This window comes from Macrobrachium nipponense, chromosome 1 (genome assembly GCF_015104395.2).
Source record: "Macrobrachium nipponense isolate FS-2020 chromosome 1, ASM1510439v2, whole genome shotgun sequence".
Taxonomy (NCBI): domain Eukaryota; kingdom Metazoa; phylum Arthropoda; class Malacostraca; order Decapoda; family Palaemonidae; genus Macrobrachium; species Macrobrachium nipponense.
The window spans coordinates 143,133,034-143,150,156 of NC_087200.1; the positions used below are offsets into that span (position 1 = coordinate 143,133,034).

The following is a 17,123-nucleotide window of genomic DNA, read 5'->3' on the forward strand; positions in this document are numbered from 1 at the left end:
TTGAGCTACACCCGTGACAGTTTACAACTTTATTTCCAAGCTTCAACGTACACCCCTAAGCAGTTTCAACTTTATTTCCAAGCTTCAACAAACAAACTCCAACCTACACCCCTGACCAGTTTTGCCTTTATTTCCAAGCTTCGACTTACATTCCTGACCAGTTTCGACTTTATTTCCAAGCTTTGCCCTACACCTCTGACCACTTTCGACATTATTTCTAAGCTTCGACCTACACCCCTGACCAGATTCGACATTATTTCCAAGCTTCGACCTACACCCTTGAGTAATTTTGATTTTATTTCCAAGCTTCGACGTGCACCCCTGACCAGTTTCGACTATATTCCCAAGCTTGAAAATAAAATCAATACCAGTCAGGGCCTACACCCTGTCTCCCTTTTTTTACCAGTGGTAATGTGTGACAGACGAATCGCGTGCTAAAGCGATTATAATCATATACATATGTATCTAGTATATATATGTATACAGGGTCGAATTTAGGGGGGCGGCCGCCCTTACACTTCAGGTATGGATGGCGCCCATAAGAGAGTATTATTATCAATCATCAATGTCAGCTGGAATCTAAATTTATAAAAATAAATATTAGTAGTGGCTGTTGTAGTAATAGTTGTTGTTCTTGTTGCTGTTTCAGCAATAGTAGTATAAAGGACAGATTTTCAGAAATCAAGTGTAAAATAAAATAAAATTAACGATAAAACAGCATGCTGAGAAGGACTAAGAATACGAGAAAGAAGAACAGAACAGCAGGTAAATGTTACAAGGAGTTACAAGGATTAGGATGCCTCAAAGACTTGTTAGTCCATCCGAGTAGACATTGTGTGCTCACTTAACTGTATTAGCAGGTTTTACCGTGTATTCACAGTGTCTGATGATTTTGTCTAGCTTTCTTTCAAAATCTTCCACACTGTTGCTGTTTACAATTTCTGGTGGCAGTTTATTCCATGTGTCACATATTTTGTATGTAATGAAGTTCCCAAAATGGGATGTGTTGTATCCCTTCAGTTCTAGTTTCCATCCTTTATATCTTTTCTGGTTTTCGTTTAATGTAAATAGGTTACTGTCTACTTTTGTTATGCCTTTCAGTATCCTAAATGTTTCTATTAGTTATCCTCGCAATCGTCGTGTTTTTAAGCCATACATGTTCAGGCTCTCTAGTCATCTTCGGTAACCTATTTGCCTGATGGATGGAATTAACTTTGTGGCTTTTGCTTGTACTCCTTCTAATCTATTTATGTCTTTTCTTAATGTTGTTGACCAAAACTGTACTGCCTATTCAAGATGGGATCTAACTATTGATGTGTACAGCTGCAGCACCGTTTCCTTATTTTTGTATTTGAACTGCCTCTTTATGTATCCCACTAGTTTCTGTGTCTTCTTTTCAGCTTTTATGCACTGTTTTGTGGATTTTAAGTCCTTGGTAATAATGATTCCAAAGTCCTCCTCTTGTTCTACTCTACTTATGTCATTCCCAAGCAGCATGTACTGGCATGGGGTTGTTTGTTCCCATTTATAACACTTTGCACTTATCTACGTTAAAAGGCATTTGCCATTTTTTTACCACTCTCCCATTTTATTTACACCATTTCTTAAACTTTCCACTGCATTTGGGTCTGCTGCATTTACACCTAGTTTGGTGTCATCTGCAATTATGGCTATCCTGCTAGTTAAGCCTATATCAATGTTATTAATGTAAATCAAAAACGAGAGAGGGCCAAGGACAGAACCCTGGGGAACTCCGCTTGTTACATCTGCCCATTCCGATTCTTCACCATTCAGTACGACTCTGTTTTATATAAGTTAGCCAGCCCTCGACCCAGTCTGTTGTTTCTCCTACAATTCCTAAAGCTCTAACTTTTGCCATCAGCTTCTAGTGTGGGACTTTGTCAAAAGCCTTTTGGAAATCTAAGTAGAGTATATCTATTGCTCTACTACTGTCGTAAATACCTAGCATGTTATGAAAAAAACTCAAAGAGGTTTGATAGGCATAATCTGTTTTGACTGAAACCGTGTTGGCTGTTTAACAACAAATTGTTTCTATCAATGTGATACACAATTTCATCTGCAATTATAGACTCAAAAATCTTGCAAATATTCGACGTTAGACAGATTGGTCCATAATTTCCCGGCTCTTCTCTTGGATGTTTTTTGTAAACTGGGGGGACATTACCTAGTTTCCATCCTTTTGGAAAGTAATGAAACAAAATTCATAAGTTGAGAGAGAGAGAGAGAGAGAGAGAGAGAGAGAAAGAGAGAGGAGAAGAGAGAGAGAGAGAGAGAGAGAGAGAGAGAGAGAGAGAGAAGGAGGATTGCTGATCGACTTTGTTACTTAGCTATTATCCATGTGCACAGTGATCAGAGATATTGAAATAAATGCAGGTTGTGATTGATAAGTTTGCCTTAGAGGGCAAGCAAACATAGACTGGGATTTGCCTTTTAACTTCAATGTTACAATTCAAACGCCTAGTATGTTAGTATAACAAATGCTTTACCCAGTTTAGGGTTTGTGAAACGTAAATTAAGTAGGGTACCACTTACCTGTGTCAAATACGTATTTTCCTTTTTACTGGTAACTTATGCACATTGCTTTATTTGCTTAACTACTAGTATGCAACTAATGCAAGTATAGCAGGTAATTTAACATTTTTGTAGCAAAGAATGGTATGAATGATATACATATCAGTTTTGATCAATAAGTATTCTCTAACCATTGAAAATGGAACGCATTCTATATCCCAATTTCAATCAATCAGTGGAGATTTGTAACTGGTTTCCATCAAAAAAGAATTATTGGTTACAGGCTTTTCATTTTAACCACCATAAAAGAACCAAAACTTGCACCAAAATGTTTGTGAAATATTCTAAAGCGTTATGCTCCCTGGAAACCGCTGGGGGAGAAATTGCTCACCCGACACCCACTAGCTTATTGCCTCGTGTCCTCGGTGCTCGTCGCCCCTTACGTTAACAAACGGCTTCCCCTTTCCTGAATCCTGGATCCACCACTCTATATGTACTATATGATTATAATCACTTTGGCACGTGATTCGTCTGCCAGATATTACCACAGTGAAAAAGGGGAGATGGGGTATGTGTATGTGTATGTGTGTGTGTATGTGTATATATATATATATATATATATATATATATATATATATATATATATACATACATACATACATACATACATACATGCATACATACTATATATATATATATATATATTATATAATATATATATATATATATATATGTATGTATGTATGTATGGTGTGTGTGTACAAAACAAAGATAGGCGGTTACATCTCGCTTTTATCATGCGTAGGACATATAGCCGGTATGTAATTACGTACATTGCTATACATATGAGACGACTATATAATGCATGTTTTCCTAAACGTGAGTGCTGTGAATACGAAATCCTTTCCTTCATAAATATGCAGAAAGGGAATAAACAGCAACTTGGTATTTTGAAATTTTTCATCGTTTAAACAAATGCGGTTAAAACTGGTGATAACACTAATGTTACTGGCAAGGTCCGGCGTATTTATTCGAATGCCAAATTACAGCACAAAAATTATGCCTCTCTCTCTCTCTCTCTCTCTCTCTCTCTCTATATATATATATATATATATATATATATATATATATATATATATATTAATTTGGATGTATGTATAGCTGGCAATGGTTAGGTGTACATAGTTTAACAATGCATGCTATAAAGATATGTTCAAATGCAGGAGTGTTCAATAATACGTAGAATTGTCTGTAGAATGGTAACATCGCCACTCCAGGCATTGGGATAACCTCGATGAGGCCCCTCTCCGTGTGAATTTGATTGCATTAGTAACGGCTGTTGAAAGCATTGCTTTCATTTTTGGCTTTGGAGTTGGATTTCAGGTGCCAGATCAAGTTAAGACTAATTGCGACCGTATTCTGGTTGTCGAAATAACCAACACGATAGAGGGACGGAGAGAGAGCTATATTGTAACGACTTTCAATACTCACTATTTCACTTACGACGCATTAGATGAGATCATAAAAACTAAGTCGGAGTAAGGTTCTGAATTCGATAGCTGTAGTAATGAAATCTGCAATAGAGAAATGTCCCACGTGATTTTTAATACATCCCCTCATGTGTCATTAAAACGTCAAATTCGACTAAACACCTTCTTGTCTGTATTCCCTTCTTCTTCTACTTCTTCTTCTTCTTTCCTTTCAACATCGATGCTTTTGTTACTTGTTTTGATCATCTGAAAGGCTTTCCAGACATGCTCTCGTAGGCACGCCCTCAAACCTGTACTTGCATATTCAGCTAGAGTAAAACCATGAGACACACTGAGAATGGGCTTCTCCTGTTAGTAACCCAAAGGCCTTAACAAGATCCTTATATGTGTATATGAGAATGTTAGTAATGAGATGAGCCATTAAGTAATCAGCATGGCTATCGAGTAGGGAATATTAATCTCTAAATACTACGTTCAGAATAGTTTTATCAGCGAGCTCTCCTACTGACGCCGGCAGTATGGCTAAAAGAACTCTTAAAATACCATGTTGGTTACGTAATGCGAAATACCCCACCGTGCGTTATGAGGCAAGTGCAAGCATACTTCTTGTATTAATAGCCAATCTCGATATTTTATTAGCCCTGTGGATCCTATCTGGACTGCTTCTTTCGAATCTTTTATTGATTTCTATAATCTAAAAGCCCTTTGCATTACAAAGTATAGGACAAAGATAATCCCTTATTGTTAAATAGGCAACTGATTGCAGTGACTAAAATGATCACACTCATTTCAAGTGCTAAATCCTTCAGTGTGCTCTCTCCAGGACTAAATCCTACATAATAATGATTTCAAGAACTAATTCTGTCACACAACACCATTGCGCTGCTGCAAGTGGACAATGATGGAAAGTCTGCCCCAAAGTTCTTTCAGAAAAAATGCACAAGAGTTGCTGCTTTCAACTCCATCCATCAAATCTCTCTCTCTCTCTCTCTCTCTCTCTCTCTCTCTCTCTCTTGCTACCCAAGCTGTAATATAGAACATTAACATGCAAGGAGACCTTCCAGCCATCAGTGTTTCATATCAAGTGCGTAGGTATGGTCACTGGCAATGTAACACGAACAATGCCTACCATGTAACAAGACTTCCTCTAATTGAACCGTTATCGTGTAAAAAGTCTTCCTTTGCTCGAAACGCACCATTTAACCAGCGTACATCTTTTACAAGCGCGCCATAAGACCGCATTAGAAGTTAACAAATTAGCCAATTTATGTGAAGAGTTTGTCTCTCCCTTGAGTCACTATTGAAATGTCATTTGGGAAAGGAAATGCAAGAAAAGATGAAGGAATGGGGAACACCCACTTGCTCTTTTTCATTAGCAATTAAAGCTTCTTTATGTACTGACCTTTAGTGAGGCATTCGTTGCACACGTAGAATCTAATGGTCACATTAACTTTTCAGTTTCCTCGGTTTTTTAGAAGACGCTTAATACTAAAGCCCTCGAATTCGAAGAGGATATCAATGAAGATGTTCCATCTCCTCTGGCGGGATTCGAACTCAAGACCTCCAACTCAAGACCTCCAATCCATCGTGACGACTGTTCCTGATGCTACCACTCATCACCAATTAGTACACTTGACGACGAAAAAAGCCTTGCTACAGATGTTTATGAATCGCAGAAGAGAGATGCTTGCATTGAAAATCTAAAGTATAGAGGTGTTTTACGATCTAAAACCGACTACTTAAGCTAAACTACCCATAAAACACCGACACAAGTCCAGGAGTAGTAATACAGTGGTATACTATATTGTTTTGAGCAAATGCCGGTGGGGCGGATAAAGGCGGAAGAAGGGAAAAGGGTTTCGCTTCGCTATAGCAACAAAAGAGAAGAGGAAAAGACTTCTCTGCTACTTAATTAAAGTAAGGGAATTGACAAGAACCAGGAAAATACGGAAGAAGGAAGAGAATCCCGAAGCTCTGTTCATTTTATCAAAGGTTACGGTTAAAATTCCTCATGAACAGAATGGATTCACATTTAAGCAATACACTTCTTGTATGTAGGTTTTATCTAACACTTGGTCCATGATGCTCTTATGTAAGACTAGATCACATGTAGCATATTTATTGTGATTCATACGTATTTAATCTTTATTTCTCAAAAAATGTTTTATGTAAATGTGTTCAACGTCTTCGTCCATGTCTGCCGTTTAGAAATGTATAATAACGGAGCAAATGTGCGTGCGTCATCATCCATATATTTTTATGTACAAAATGTATTTAACTACAGTGGCGCAATTTCTGTTCCTAACAAGTAAAGAAGAAGTTTAATGTCCTAATTCCAACTGAGGGAACACGATCAAAATTCCCAATCTCAAAAAGGATAGAGTGAGACGCTTTCTCAGGAGACGTATATATATATAATATATATATATATATATATATATATATATATATAATATATATATATATATATATATGGAATGAGATTCAGTAAAATAGGATTACTTCCTTCAGTCCTACAGAATCCAAAGAAAATGAAGTTACAAATGACATTAAACCCTTAATGACATAGTGAGGTCTTATTGAAACTCTAAAAAATTAATAATAATTAACCAAAATCCATAAGAAAGCATGAAACTCTACGAAATGTATTTACAGATGATTTGAAACACATTATGCGAGAGATGAATCGTAAGAAGGGACAATAACCGACGGGGTGCTGTATAACCTCACCAAAAGATAAGACCTTCACTTTCCACTCTCTATCTTTACTGATATCGTATCTATAGCGGAGACTTTGTCCCCCCCTCTCCCGCCCCCCACCAACCCCAGCTCTTCCAAAGGCGGTGGGGGTGGGGGGGGATGATTACCAGGTACGAGTAACTTCACTTCACTTCACCTGCCTTGCTTCACTCATGTTATGCTCGACATGAATGTTACGAAATGATGAATGGCAGAGAGTAACGGCTGCCTCCATACTCAGAGGCTCTCTTCTGGAAGTATAAAACAGCTTTGCGTTCACGCTTGCATCTGTGCATGTTTATACTTATGCTGAGGCATGCCTGAATATAGGTGCATTTATTTGTTTTAATCTTGTGCGTGTTATGCCTGTATGTAAGTGATTGTAATTTTTCGTTAAGTCAATATATACGATTTTCAGAATAACAAAGGTTGGAAACTTTAATATAAAAACTGGTCCAAAATAATGAATGCTTGTAATTTTTCCTGAAGTCAGTTATATATGGTTTTCAGAATAACATGGGCGGGAAATCTGAATATAACAACAGTCCAAAATAATTTAGAAAAGAGCCAATTGAGTGAGGATTAACCATTTAACAGGTCCTCATTCTGTCCAGAAAATAAGACAATTACTAAATCATTCTATTTCTTTCCCTCTTCTTCTCTCGTGGCGTTTCCTGTTTTGCTTTTTATCAAACACTATGAATGTCCTTTATCTTATCAATCGAGTTTCTTGCAGTACGCTATGAAGCTGGCTACAGCCATGGTTGTATCGTGTAGTTCTATTATCATTCACAATACTACTTCTTAATGTCCTACATTTGAATCTGTACCTTGTACTTTTCAATATTAATCGGTGATGTGGTCATTTTGCGTTTCTTTCTTTTATTAATCTAAAAGACTTCCCAGAATTTCATTATGAGAAATGCTTTTTCCTGTTACAGTAAAGAACAAATAATTAAACTGATTTAAAAAATTATCCAGAATTTCAGTAACTAAAGAAAAAAATAGGCATATTACGCAAGTATCTATGAATAACATCGGAAGAAGAAAGAGAATAGACGAAGGCTGAGCAGTGCTTTGAAACAAGAGCCAGACTTAATAAGAGCAGAAAACCTGTTGGAGCTGGACAACTCGGTGCCCTTACTGACACCCCGAGGCTCAAAGAAAACGAAGCTGAGGGAAGGAAGAAAGGTGCGGTTAACCAAGAAAGAAACAAGAGACCTTTCTGAATCTGAAAGAAAGAGAGAGTATAGGAGTCAAGGAAAACTGGAAGCAGGAAAAGAATTCCGAAGCTTGGCTGTAGAAGGAAAGAAAGTTACTGAATGCGAAGTAGCTAGCTACTCGGCCAAACGAGAAGAGCGGCAAAGACCTCATTAACGCAATAGGAAATACAAGTAAATTCATCTTTGCAAATATAAACCACAAACGACGTTAAATTTGATAAACTAAAAAATAAACGATGACAAATTTGCTTGTATGGAAAATCCTTTTCCTATATCAGACAAAAGATCGAGCTCGCTTGTGAGAAAAGCATAATCCTACAGGTGGAAGGGAAAGCCCTAGGGCCCCTTTCTGAAAAGTCTATAGTGACCCATTAACCTGGTGGTTAGCCGACTGTGTAGGGTCGTAACTAAGGTGAAGAAAGACATGGGAATACCAGCCTCATCTATAAAAGGCCTGCCAATAACTGGAGGGTAACTTTCTCTGGAGCTAACTCCTCTGAGAGGAAAATGCGTAGGATGAAATAGAGTACATACAACGTACCTACTGTACCGCACATATTTAAGGAAGAAATTAATATAAAAACGAGGAAAACTTATCAATACCAAAACGTGGTCCCCTGAACACCGGTGTCTTTAGGATTACTGTTATCTAATATTTTATCAGTTAATTTAACAATTTTTTTCTTTGAACGCTGAGCCCAGGGAGCTAACCGGTGACATTCGATTCTCCTCGAGCTGAAAAGTCACTGCCATTTCTTATAGAGAACTGCATCCTCTTCATTTGCGCCGACGCGGTGGAGTGATTGGTAATATGTAACATGATGAAAGAGGACGTTGTTCTCATCTGTGAGTCCAATACCCTCTAGGCATTCATTCATTCTCACACTTCCCTGGCTTAATAACCATTTTAACTAGTTTGAACTAAAGATTCTACATCGTCTGTTCTTTCTTAACCAGTTTGATTCGTTCAGCAACGATTTTCAACATGCATTTCGACAATTCGCATAAATAACTGAGCGTCTTTCCTGCTTAATACCCTTTCGTCGAACTAAACAGCAGTACTAATCAAGAGGCAAAGTCTTTTGCGCTGAGAGGTAACCATAAAACAACGACACTAAACAGGGTGCTCAACTTGGGAAGACTGACGGAAGGGGTATAAGAATCTGCAGTACGTTCACGTCTCCCTCTAGCATGCATGACTTTGCGTGAGCAGCATTGCTTTGTAATTAATGGTTTTTATATGGCGGAGACAATGGGGCCATTATGCTTTGAGGTCTGCTAACGAAAGCGCAATCGAAGCCAAAGTATACAAAGTATGATTGAAAGGCTGTAGCATTAGGTTGCCATTAATGGTTATGATATGTGAATTGTGCAATCTTAAACCGAAAAATGTGACACTTTAAATTGGGATCTCTCCTGTTCTGGAAAGTGGGTTGTGTAGGTACCTCGCCAAAATCCAATAGGTTTCTGCCTCATTCTAATAAGTGATACGTTCAGCCGCAATCATTATATCTCTACAACTTCCATAGGTAATGTTTTAAAATACTAAGTAGGTAAATTTTTTTTACTATTTTCACGAAACAAGTGGACAAGTTTCCTCCGTGACAAGTTGGATGACGATAAAGCTTTTAATTTACAAGAATTTACAGACGCGCAAATGGTTTATTCTGGATTTCATAGTTATCATGGAATGTGTTCCAGAATGAAAGGCCCTAAGGCTAATGTATGGCTATAGGTGCCAGTCGTACAGTTAGCCAAGCTCTCGAGAACAATGGTCATAGTGTAAACGAAAAGAAAAGAACTACTGTGTTGAATTCCAATCTAAGAGGATTCTAGATAAGACAGAATCCAAGGTAGTGCCATCGTTCATTGATCCCACTCTCGCCTCATCTCTCGACCCTCTACCTCAGCCTCTGCTCATGGTGGCTTCTTCACTACCATTTCTATAGGTACTATTTTGGTCCCTGATCTGGTGAGCTCAGTGCAAGAATTACTTCCCTCAAACGAGTGGGTTTCTTGCCTTCTGCTGCCAAGCTTTGTTAATCTCTTTCTGCTTATGTTTTTCATTGATCAAACAACCTTTCTTCCTTTAGGAGTTTGATCTATAGCATCCTTCGTGGTTAAGCCCTACTTTTTTTCTAGTCTGGGCTAGAAAAGATCATTAGAGAACCAGTCCCGTTGGTCTTTGCGCCTAAAAAGCTAACAACTGTGTCACTGTTGAGAGAAAGAGAATCTGATCAACGTAGCAGGAAAAGCAGTTACAGACGAGCCTCCCTAGATACAGAATTGAAGTTCTTTATAAGACCGGATAAGTTCTGCATACATCTCGTACAGGTAGGCTTTACCAAGGTTAAGCTACCACTCTTTTTGGATATGCTTTTCGAATTATTAACTACTTTTCTCTCTTTATTTAAATCCGTATTATGAAGAGAAATAAGATAAGAAAGACATTGTCTCAGAAGCTTTATAACACACAATTCACCCCCGCCCCACTTCAAGATAGGGTGTTAGATTAAACCTCACTAAAATCCTTGTAGATTGCAAGCTACGTCTCTACCTAAAACATACGTACACCACTCTATATGCACCTTCTCAGTCAGTGCTGAGGCTGATTCCAAAAAACAAATTACTTTCAAATAGTATTGTAATTTGTCATTTATTCTAGTCATTTTTACTTCTCACTCTGGCGTTTTCTTAATCTCCTTCTGGCTTTTTTTTCCTTGCCAATTTGTTTTCGCTCTCTGTACATGACCGGTTCTTTTTAGCACTATCGATTTAAGGTTTTCGGCTTTGCAAAGTTTCTCTTCTTCCTCGCCCATTCGCACTCTCCCACTTCAGAAACATGAAAAAAATTTCCTCTGCGGTCTATTATTTTCATTACGTATTGAACATCACTCATTTCAATAAGGTTCCGAATTAGTAATAGCTCTGCACACCTCATTTTGAACTGAAAATTGTACTTGTTTGTTTTCTAAGATAGAAAAGGCTCTTAGTGCCCATGCTGACTTGTTCTGTAAAACCATCGGTGATATTTAGCACAAAACTAATGAATGAGTTCACTTCCGTCATCCATACCAATTTTCAGGGGTTCGTGAAATTGATTCAATTTGTTAACGAAAATAACTTACTAATGTTATCGTTTACATACTTTTTACAAATATTTTAATCTGTAAACTACAGCAATACTAACTTCTTGGCGCTACCACCAATCCTTTAACATTTCATTTATAAACTCTTCTTTAAGCACAAAAAATTAGCCTTTATTTTCAGCTAACTACTAAATGTATATCAACTTGCACTGGAAAGACACCTCAATAAATCTTGGCGCTCCTGTGTTTGTGTGTGATACTGCAATGAAATACTACATGGCTCCCGTCTATCCCCTTTTCTTCCATAGCCTTTGAGTTTTCAGTTTCCCTTGGAAAGCGCACATTTTTGAAAGGAGAATGAATATCAGGGATTATTCTTTCATTCATAAATAGCTTCTAATATTTCTATTTCACGCATGATTTCTCGAAATCCAAGGTAAAGTCTAAGTTTCGACAGATTAACTGTTTAGAATTATGATGAATTAACAAGAATAAGAAAATTGTGAAAGTAATACAGTAAGAACCAGTCCAAGCGTGGCACGGTTTACTAATCCCATACCAAGCTGCTTTTTCCTGATTCAGGTGTGACCTTCAGACAATGTCATTAATGACACGGACCAGCCCTGACCAAGAACCTAACAAAGTTCTGGACACCTGAGATTTTCTTACAGATGCACCCGATTCCAAACCATGAAATTGCCATTTCAACTGTCACCTTCCATCTACATGACAAAGTTCCTGCAATGCCACCCCGTACACTGACAGATTATTCACATTAAACTCGACTAAAGGCCCAGGTGACCTAGTTTCAGCGGTTCAACCCTGAAATGATCACACAAATTTTTAGCTCTGTTGTTATTTAGTTCACTAAACCTTAGCAACCCTCTTAGTGCACATTCTCAGGCAATGCCAGGTAAATACACTGAGCCAAGGCTTGCGTTCATGACAGTTAAAAAGGGCAAGCATGCCCTAAACGCCTAGACTATTCGGTTTTATGACTATGAGACACAGAATAACTTTCCTTGATATTTTTGCACTTTACTTGACATGACTGGGATTCCAAAGTAGGCAGACAGTTCTCAAGACTGATTTTGCCTGATCCCATCTTTGGTCTGAGGGCAGTGGACTGTTATTAGCTTAATCTCGATTACAAATCCTTTTTTGCTATGCTTCGGTTTCTGACGACTCACTGAGGTGGTGTAACTCACATCTGTTCTATTAGATTATTTTGTGTGGTAACTACAGTACTGAAAGTGCTTGTCTTAAGAGTAGGGGCCAGTGGGGACGCCAAACTAACGGGAACTGTGTAGCCCAGGGCCGAGAACTTGACCATGAAGGAAGCGGAACACTGCCATGCCAAGGAATTGTAATCAATCAATAAATCAATCTGATAGGTAGGAAATGTGTAAAAAACCAGGAAAACGGAAGCAGGAAGAGAATGTCCCAAGCTTGGCTGTTGAGAAAAAGAAACGGTTGTTGAACGTGAAATCGAGTTAGTCCCTCGTGTTTGGTATGCAATGCTAAGGCTGTTGTCAATCTGTTCTGGGTACGTATAAGGTTTCAAAAGCGTTCATTATGGTTCGAGCATAAAAGCTCAGCTTGTAAGCGCTGGACATGACCCTATTCGTACGAAGGGACTTGTGTCTGTTCATTATTCCGTGCACATACCCCTTGTTCACGCATGTGAGCTTAGGTTTGTGAACGTCGAGAAGACCTTTACATATGCCGTGTTACACTTCTATTTTTATACCCTCTTTAATGACTCAAATGCCCTCACTCATATTTCATTTCAAATGTGAGAAGTTGGTATCATTCTCTCGAAAACAGTATTTAATTTCGCTAGCATGGTTTACTTCATTCCAATTCATCATCATTCTTGGATTCAATCGGCCTTTGTGGGTTTTTCTACATTTCTATTTACATAGTTTTTTAAATGTGAGCAGTGTATACCTTTCCAAACGCCACCCTTTCATCGATTAAAGAATGAATGGTGCTTAAGTTTTAAGTCAGCCTGAATTGGAAGAAATATAACAAATTTCCTGATAAAGATGTTGGAATTCGGTATAAAAAGGAATACTTCATTGTTTTCTGGGTGGCCCAAAGATTTTAGCCACTATCAGTCTGTCTTGCAGTATACATGTCCCACGGCCTTATTGAGAGAAGAATGAACTAGCACCGGACTACCGGATCTGTATCCTCCCAGAATTGTAGGAATTCAACATTTAGGTATAGGGCTCCACGTGGAAGCGTGGTATTACCTGTTATCTAAATTTTACATCTTGATAGTAGTTTTCGAACAGCTTTTATTTAATCTTGGTCCCTGTTTCAACTTGAAACAATTTGTAGTACAGCAACTGGTATGTCTAACAAGTGATTAGCTTAAACTGATGGTTCACTTGCTTAAAATCACGGAGACCCAACACAGCGTTTCTTCAGACCAATGACCAAACGTTTCCAGTAAATGTCCTGTCCAGTGGCGGAACTGCTGGGGGTGCAAGAGGTGCAATGCACCCGGGTCCACTGTGATTGGGGGCCCATCTGGCCCCATCATAATGTCTTAGTAGATTGATTTGGCAATATATTTGTAAATATGTTTAGGCAATAGAAATAATGAAAATATAAATGATAATGATGATCATCATCATTATCATTATATTCCTGATAGTCGTGCAAACAAAATGACTAGAAACAATAAATGCACTTTCTGAGGCATTGCAAAGTCAGGAGATGATGCTAGACAAAGCGATTCATTTGCTGAAGAACTCTGCTGACTCTCTAATGCAAATGAGAGACAGCTACACATAAGTAAAAGAGGCAGCTGAAAACCTCTTAAATAAATGTGGTGTTGAGCCAAAGTTTCAGCGCAAACGCATAAGAAAGGTCAAAAAAAATTTTGATGAATCATATACAGATGAAAGGTTTTCTGATCCGGAGTACCACTTCAACTGCATTTTCTGGATCAGCAACTTTCCAGACATCGCTTTTTACATTTTGATTAGGTTATGTTTTTATATATTGTAGGTTATCTTCCATAATTTCTATGAAATTATTATTCTGGTCCCCATAACGTGTTAATCTGTAAAACTTTTCACGTTCTGGATGTTTTATCTTGATCATTTTAGTGACTTCCTTTCATCATCTACGGTCGATTATCGTGTTATTATTCAAGAAGCATCGCCCACACCGTACCATGTCATGTCTGTCAACTCTAAAACCCTTCTTTCCTTAATATTCAAGTCTGTTCTAAAGTTGTTATCACCCAAAACTAACCATTGCCAATTAATAACTCCGTCTTGAAAATGTTTGCTATAAACCCTAAATGATGTATTTCCCACGGCATATTCTCTCTCTCTCTCTCTCTCTCTCTCTCTCTCTCTCTCTCTCTCCTCTCTCTCTCTCTCTGTGTGTCCTAATGGATTTACGTTTATATTCCATGGTTCTCACTTCCCTTTAATGCAACCTTGTCCTCTCACTTTTACCTGTGTGAAATCATTATTAGGAACACGTCAAGCCACTATCCATAATATTTCCATCAGCATACTTCCCTGCCTGGTAACGTAACAGATGGTAGTAGTAGCAAGAGATGAAGAGATACTGTTGGCGAGATTTCTTTGGAAACTAGGAACCATTACAAACTGCAGCTGTGGTCTACTGGTGTAAACTAGGCACTCACATCATGTTTAACAATATAACTTTTAAAATTGTGGACTTTTGTTTTGGAAAGGCACATATTGTTCATTTGCTTATCCAGTAGTTACTCAAACCTTTCTAACTAAATGCAGTAAAAGATAACCATTTGGAATCTCACCTTATGAGTCTTCATCTTGGTTGTCTTCAAATTTTCAACTCCTCGGGGTCATACAAGAATCTTTCCTTTCCTCCTAATTTCGATCACTGCATCGACGTCTGATTCTTTTCGTTCACACCCACAGTACGTAAAGGCAACAAAAGCAAAAGAAAACAATATATAAGAATAATGGATGACGGGGCCAGAACACTTATAAATTCCCTTTCCCGTCAGAGGCCGCCGGTCGACTGCGCCCCAGCTCCTCATACAACCGATGTTTTTTTTTTGTAATTGGTGTTTTGAGGATCCCGGGTGATTCTGTAAGACGCGATTGTAGCCAAGTAGTCGGATGTATAGCTTCACATCATAAGGTCCACACCGTCATACATACTTCATGGGAATATCGACCTTTGCTTTTACATCGTTTTCTCCAGAGACATTTTCGTGCAACAAGGCTGATGTTTTGCGTAAACGATTGTGATTTTGACCTCTAATGAAAATATTATTCTGTAGGGTTATCCACAGCTGCTGCGACTGATAAGCCAATCATAATTTCGTGACAATTCGATAACGACCTTTTTATTGGAGTAGATAGGTATCCTTGTAGCCAATGAGATCAGAGTGTGCTAGGACGGTACTCATTATGATTGGTCACGGAAAACTTGAAGCAAAATAACTGATAGGATTTTGTAACTTATCAGTTCAGCTCTCTCTCTCTCTCTCTCTCTCTCTCTCTCTCTCTCTCTCTCTCTCTCTCTCTCTCTCTGGGATAACCAGTAGTGATAAAATTAGTCGGTAAGCAAGATAAATTTCAGGTCAACCTCCTTAATCGTTTGCATACATGAAGTACCTTACCTTTCTCTGTGTTCCTTTTTTTTTAGGCTTGTGCGGGTCCGCGTGCGCATATTTGCGTAATTGAAAAGTACATGAATGTATACAACAGTAACTCAAGTTATAACAACGGTAATATAAAGAAAATGGAACAAGCTACCTAAGAATATTACTAAAGTATTACACGCATACTCAGCACACTGCCGTCTCCTTTGTAAGGGGACGTTCACATTAGAGTAGAACGCTGTAAACACACGACAACTTATATCCATATTATAAACAGGTTGAAAACAAGACTACGAACATTCGTAGAGAACGATGTTGATATTTGTGTAATAGTTTCCTAGTGTCTGTGACATCCTTAAAGCATTCAAATCAATCAAATGTTGACGAAGACACCGACCGTTTTCTCTCCAGACAATGTGTTATGAAACATGAATGTTCCCGAAGGCAGCTATCCCAAGAATGATCATGGTCAGAGTTGCAAAGTCACTAACCTTGGGGTCATCTGAAAGAACTCCGTTAGTTGAATATACGTGAAAAAATATGAAGTCCATTCCTTTTCTTATAAATCAAAGAATATAACCAAGTATGAATTTGTTATCAAAATCTGCTTAATTTCACTTCTTCAGAGTCTTCGACATCAAAATAGTAGGTGAATGTACACTGACGGACAGGCAGGCAGACCTAACATGACGGTATACTCTTATACCAAGTTTGGCCAAACTATCTTGAAATGTGTAGGAGTTATGATGGTGAAGTAAGGGTTGCAGAAACACTGGCGGACCGACAAACGAAGAGTAAAACATATTTACGTTCAGCAGTTAAAGCTGATTTATGAAACAAATCCAGAGCTTCGAATGAGAGTATGGTCCCAATGATGACCATAGAACCGTCTGCATATTGTTGAAACATTTAATCCCATCACGCATTATTGTATGCACTATTGTTTGCCATGGTTTCCTCTTCATCATCTCGGCTGTTAACGCTTTTGTTGGACTTATTCGTCCCTGTCTGGAGTACTACTACCACTCTGCTACTACCCTCACATTTGGTCTGGCTCTTCTTTTATCACCATTCTCGGCAATATAGTAGAATCTAAAGGAAATCGTTTGATCCGTGAGCCTACTCTCACCCGGTTCCTGGTTCCTCCTACTTTCAACTTCAAAGAGGCTTCTCTCTTTCTGTTCTTTGTGTACAATCCGTCACAATTCTGGTTAGCTCAAGGAGAGAATACTTTCTCACCTCAGGTGGCCTTGTAGCATCCGTCAAACTTTATCTTCCTACGTTTAATCTGTGAATGTTGGTAAATCCTCAGACTGCACTATTCACCAACTGAGATTTATCGAAATTGTAGGCATCATAGCCTTTTGTATTTCTGCTGTTTTGCTTTCCCTGGTGACTAATCTTCTTCTCATGTACTTTTAGCTGT

The 17,123-nt window shown here is 38.3% G+C and overlaps 1 protein-coding gene across 12 annotated transcripts in view; it reads right to left on the bottom strand.

Annotated features, from left to right (window-relative positions):
• The window catches only part of LOC135219701 (axotactin-like), a 97,041-nt gene extending 81,907 nt beyond the window's left edge, over positions 1–15,134 (bottom strand). For 8 of the 12 annotated variants that reach the window (XM_064256678.1, XM_064256684.1, XM_064256679.1 and 5 more), the window contains exon 1: positions 14,882–15,132. In XM_064256678.1, the coding sequence (XP_064112748.1) occupies positions 14,882–14,896 (15 nt within the window). In that variant the 5' untranslated portion in view covers positions 14,897–15,132. Of the gene's footprint in view, positions 1–14,881 lie in introns of all 12 variants that reach the window. The other 4 variants (XM_064256685.1, XM_064256688.1, XM_064256687.1 and 1 more) reach the window with 2 other exon arrangements.
• Between the last annotated feature and the right edge of the window lie 1,989 nt (positions 15,135–17,123).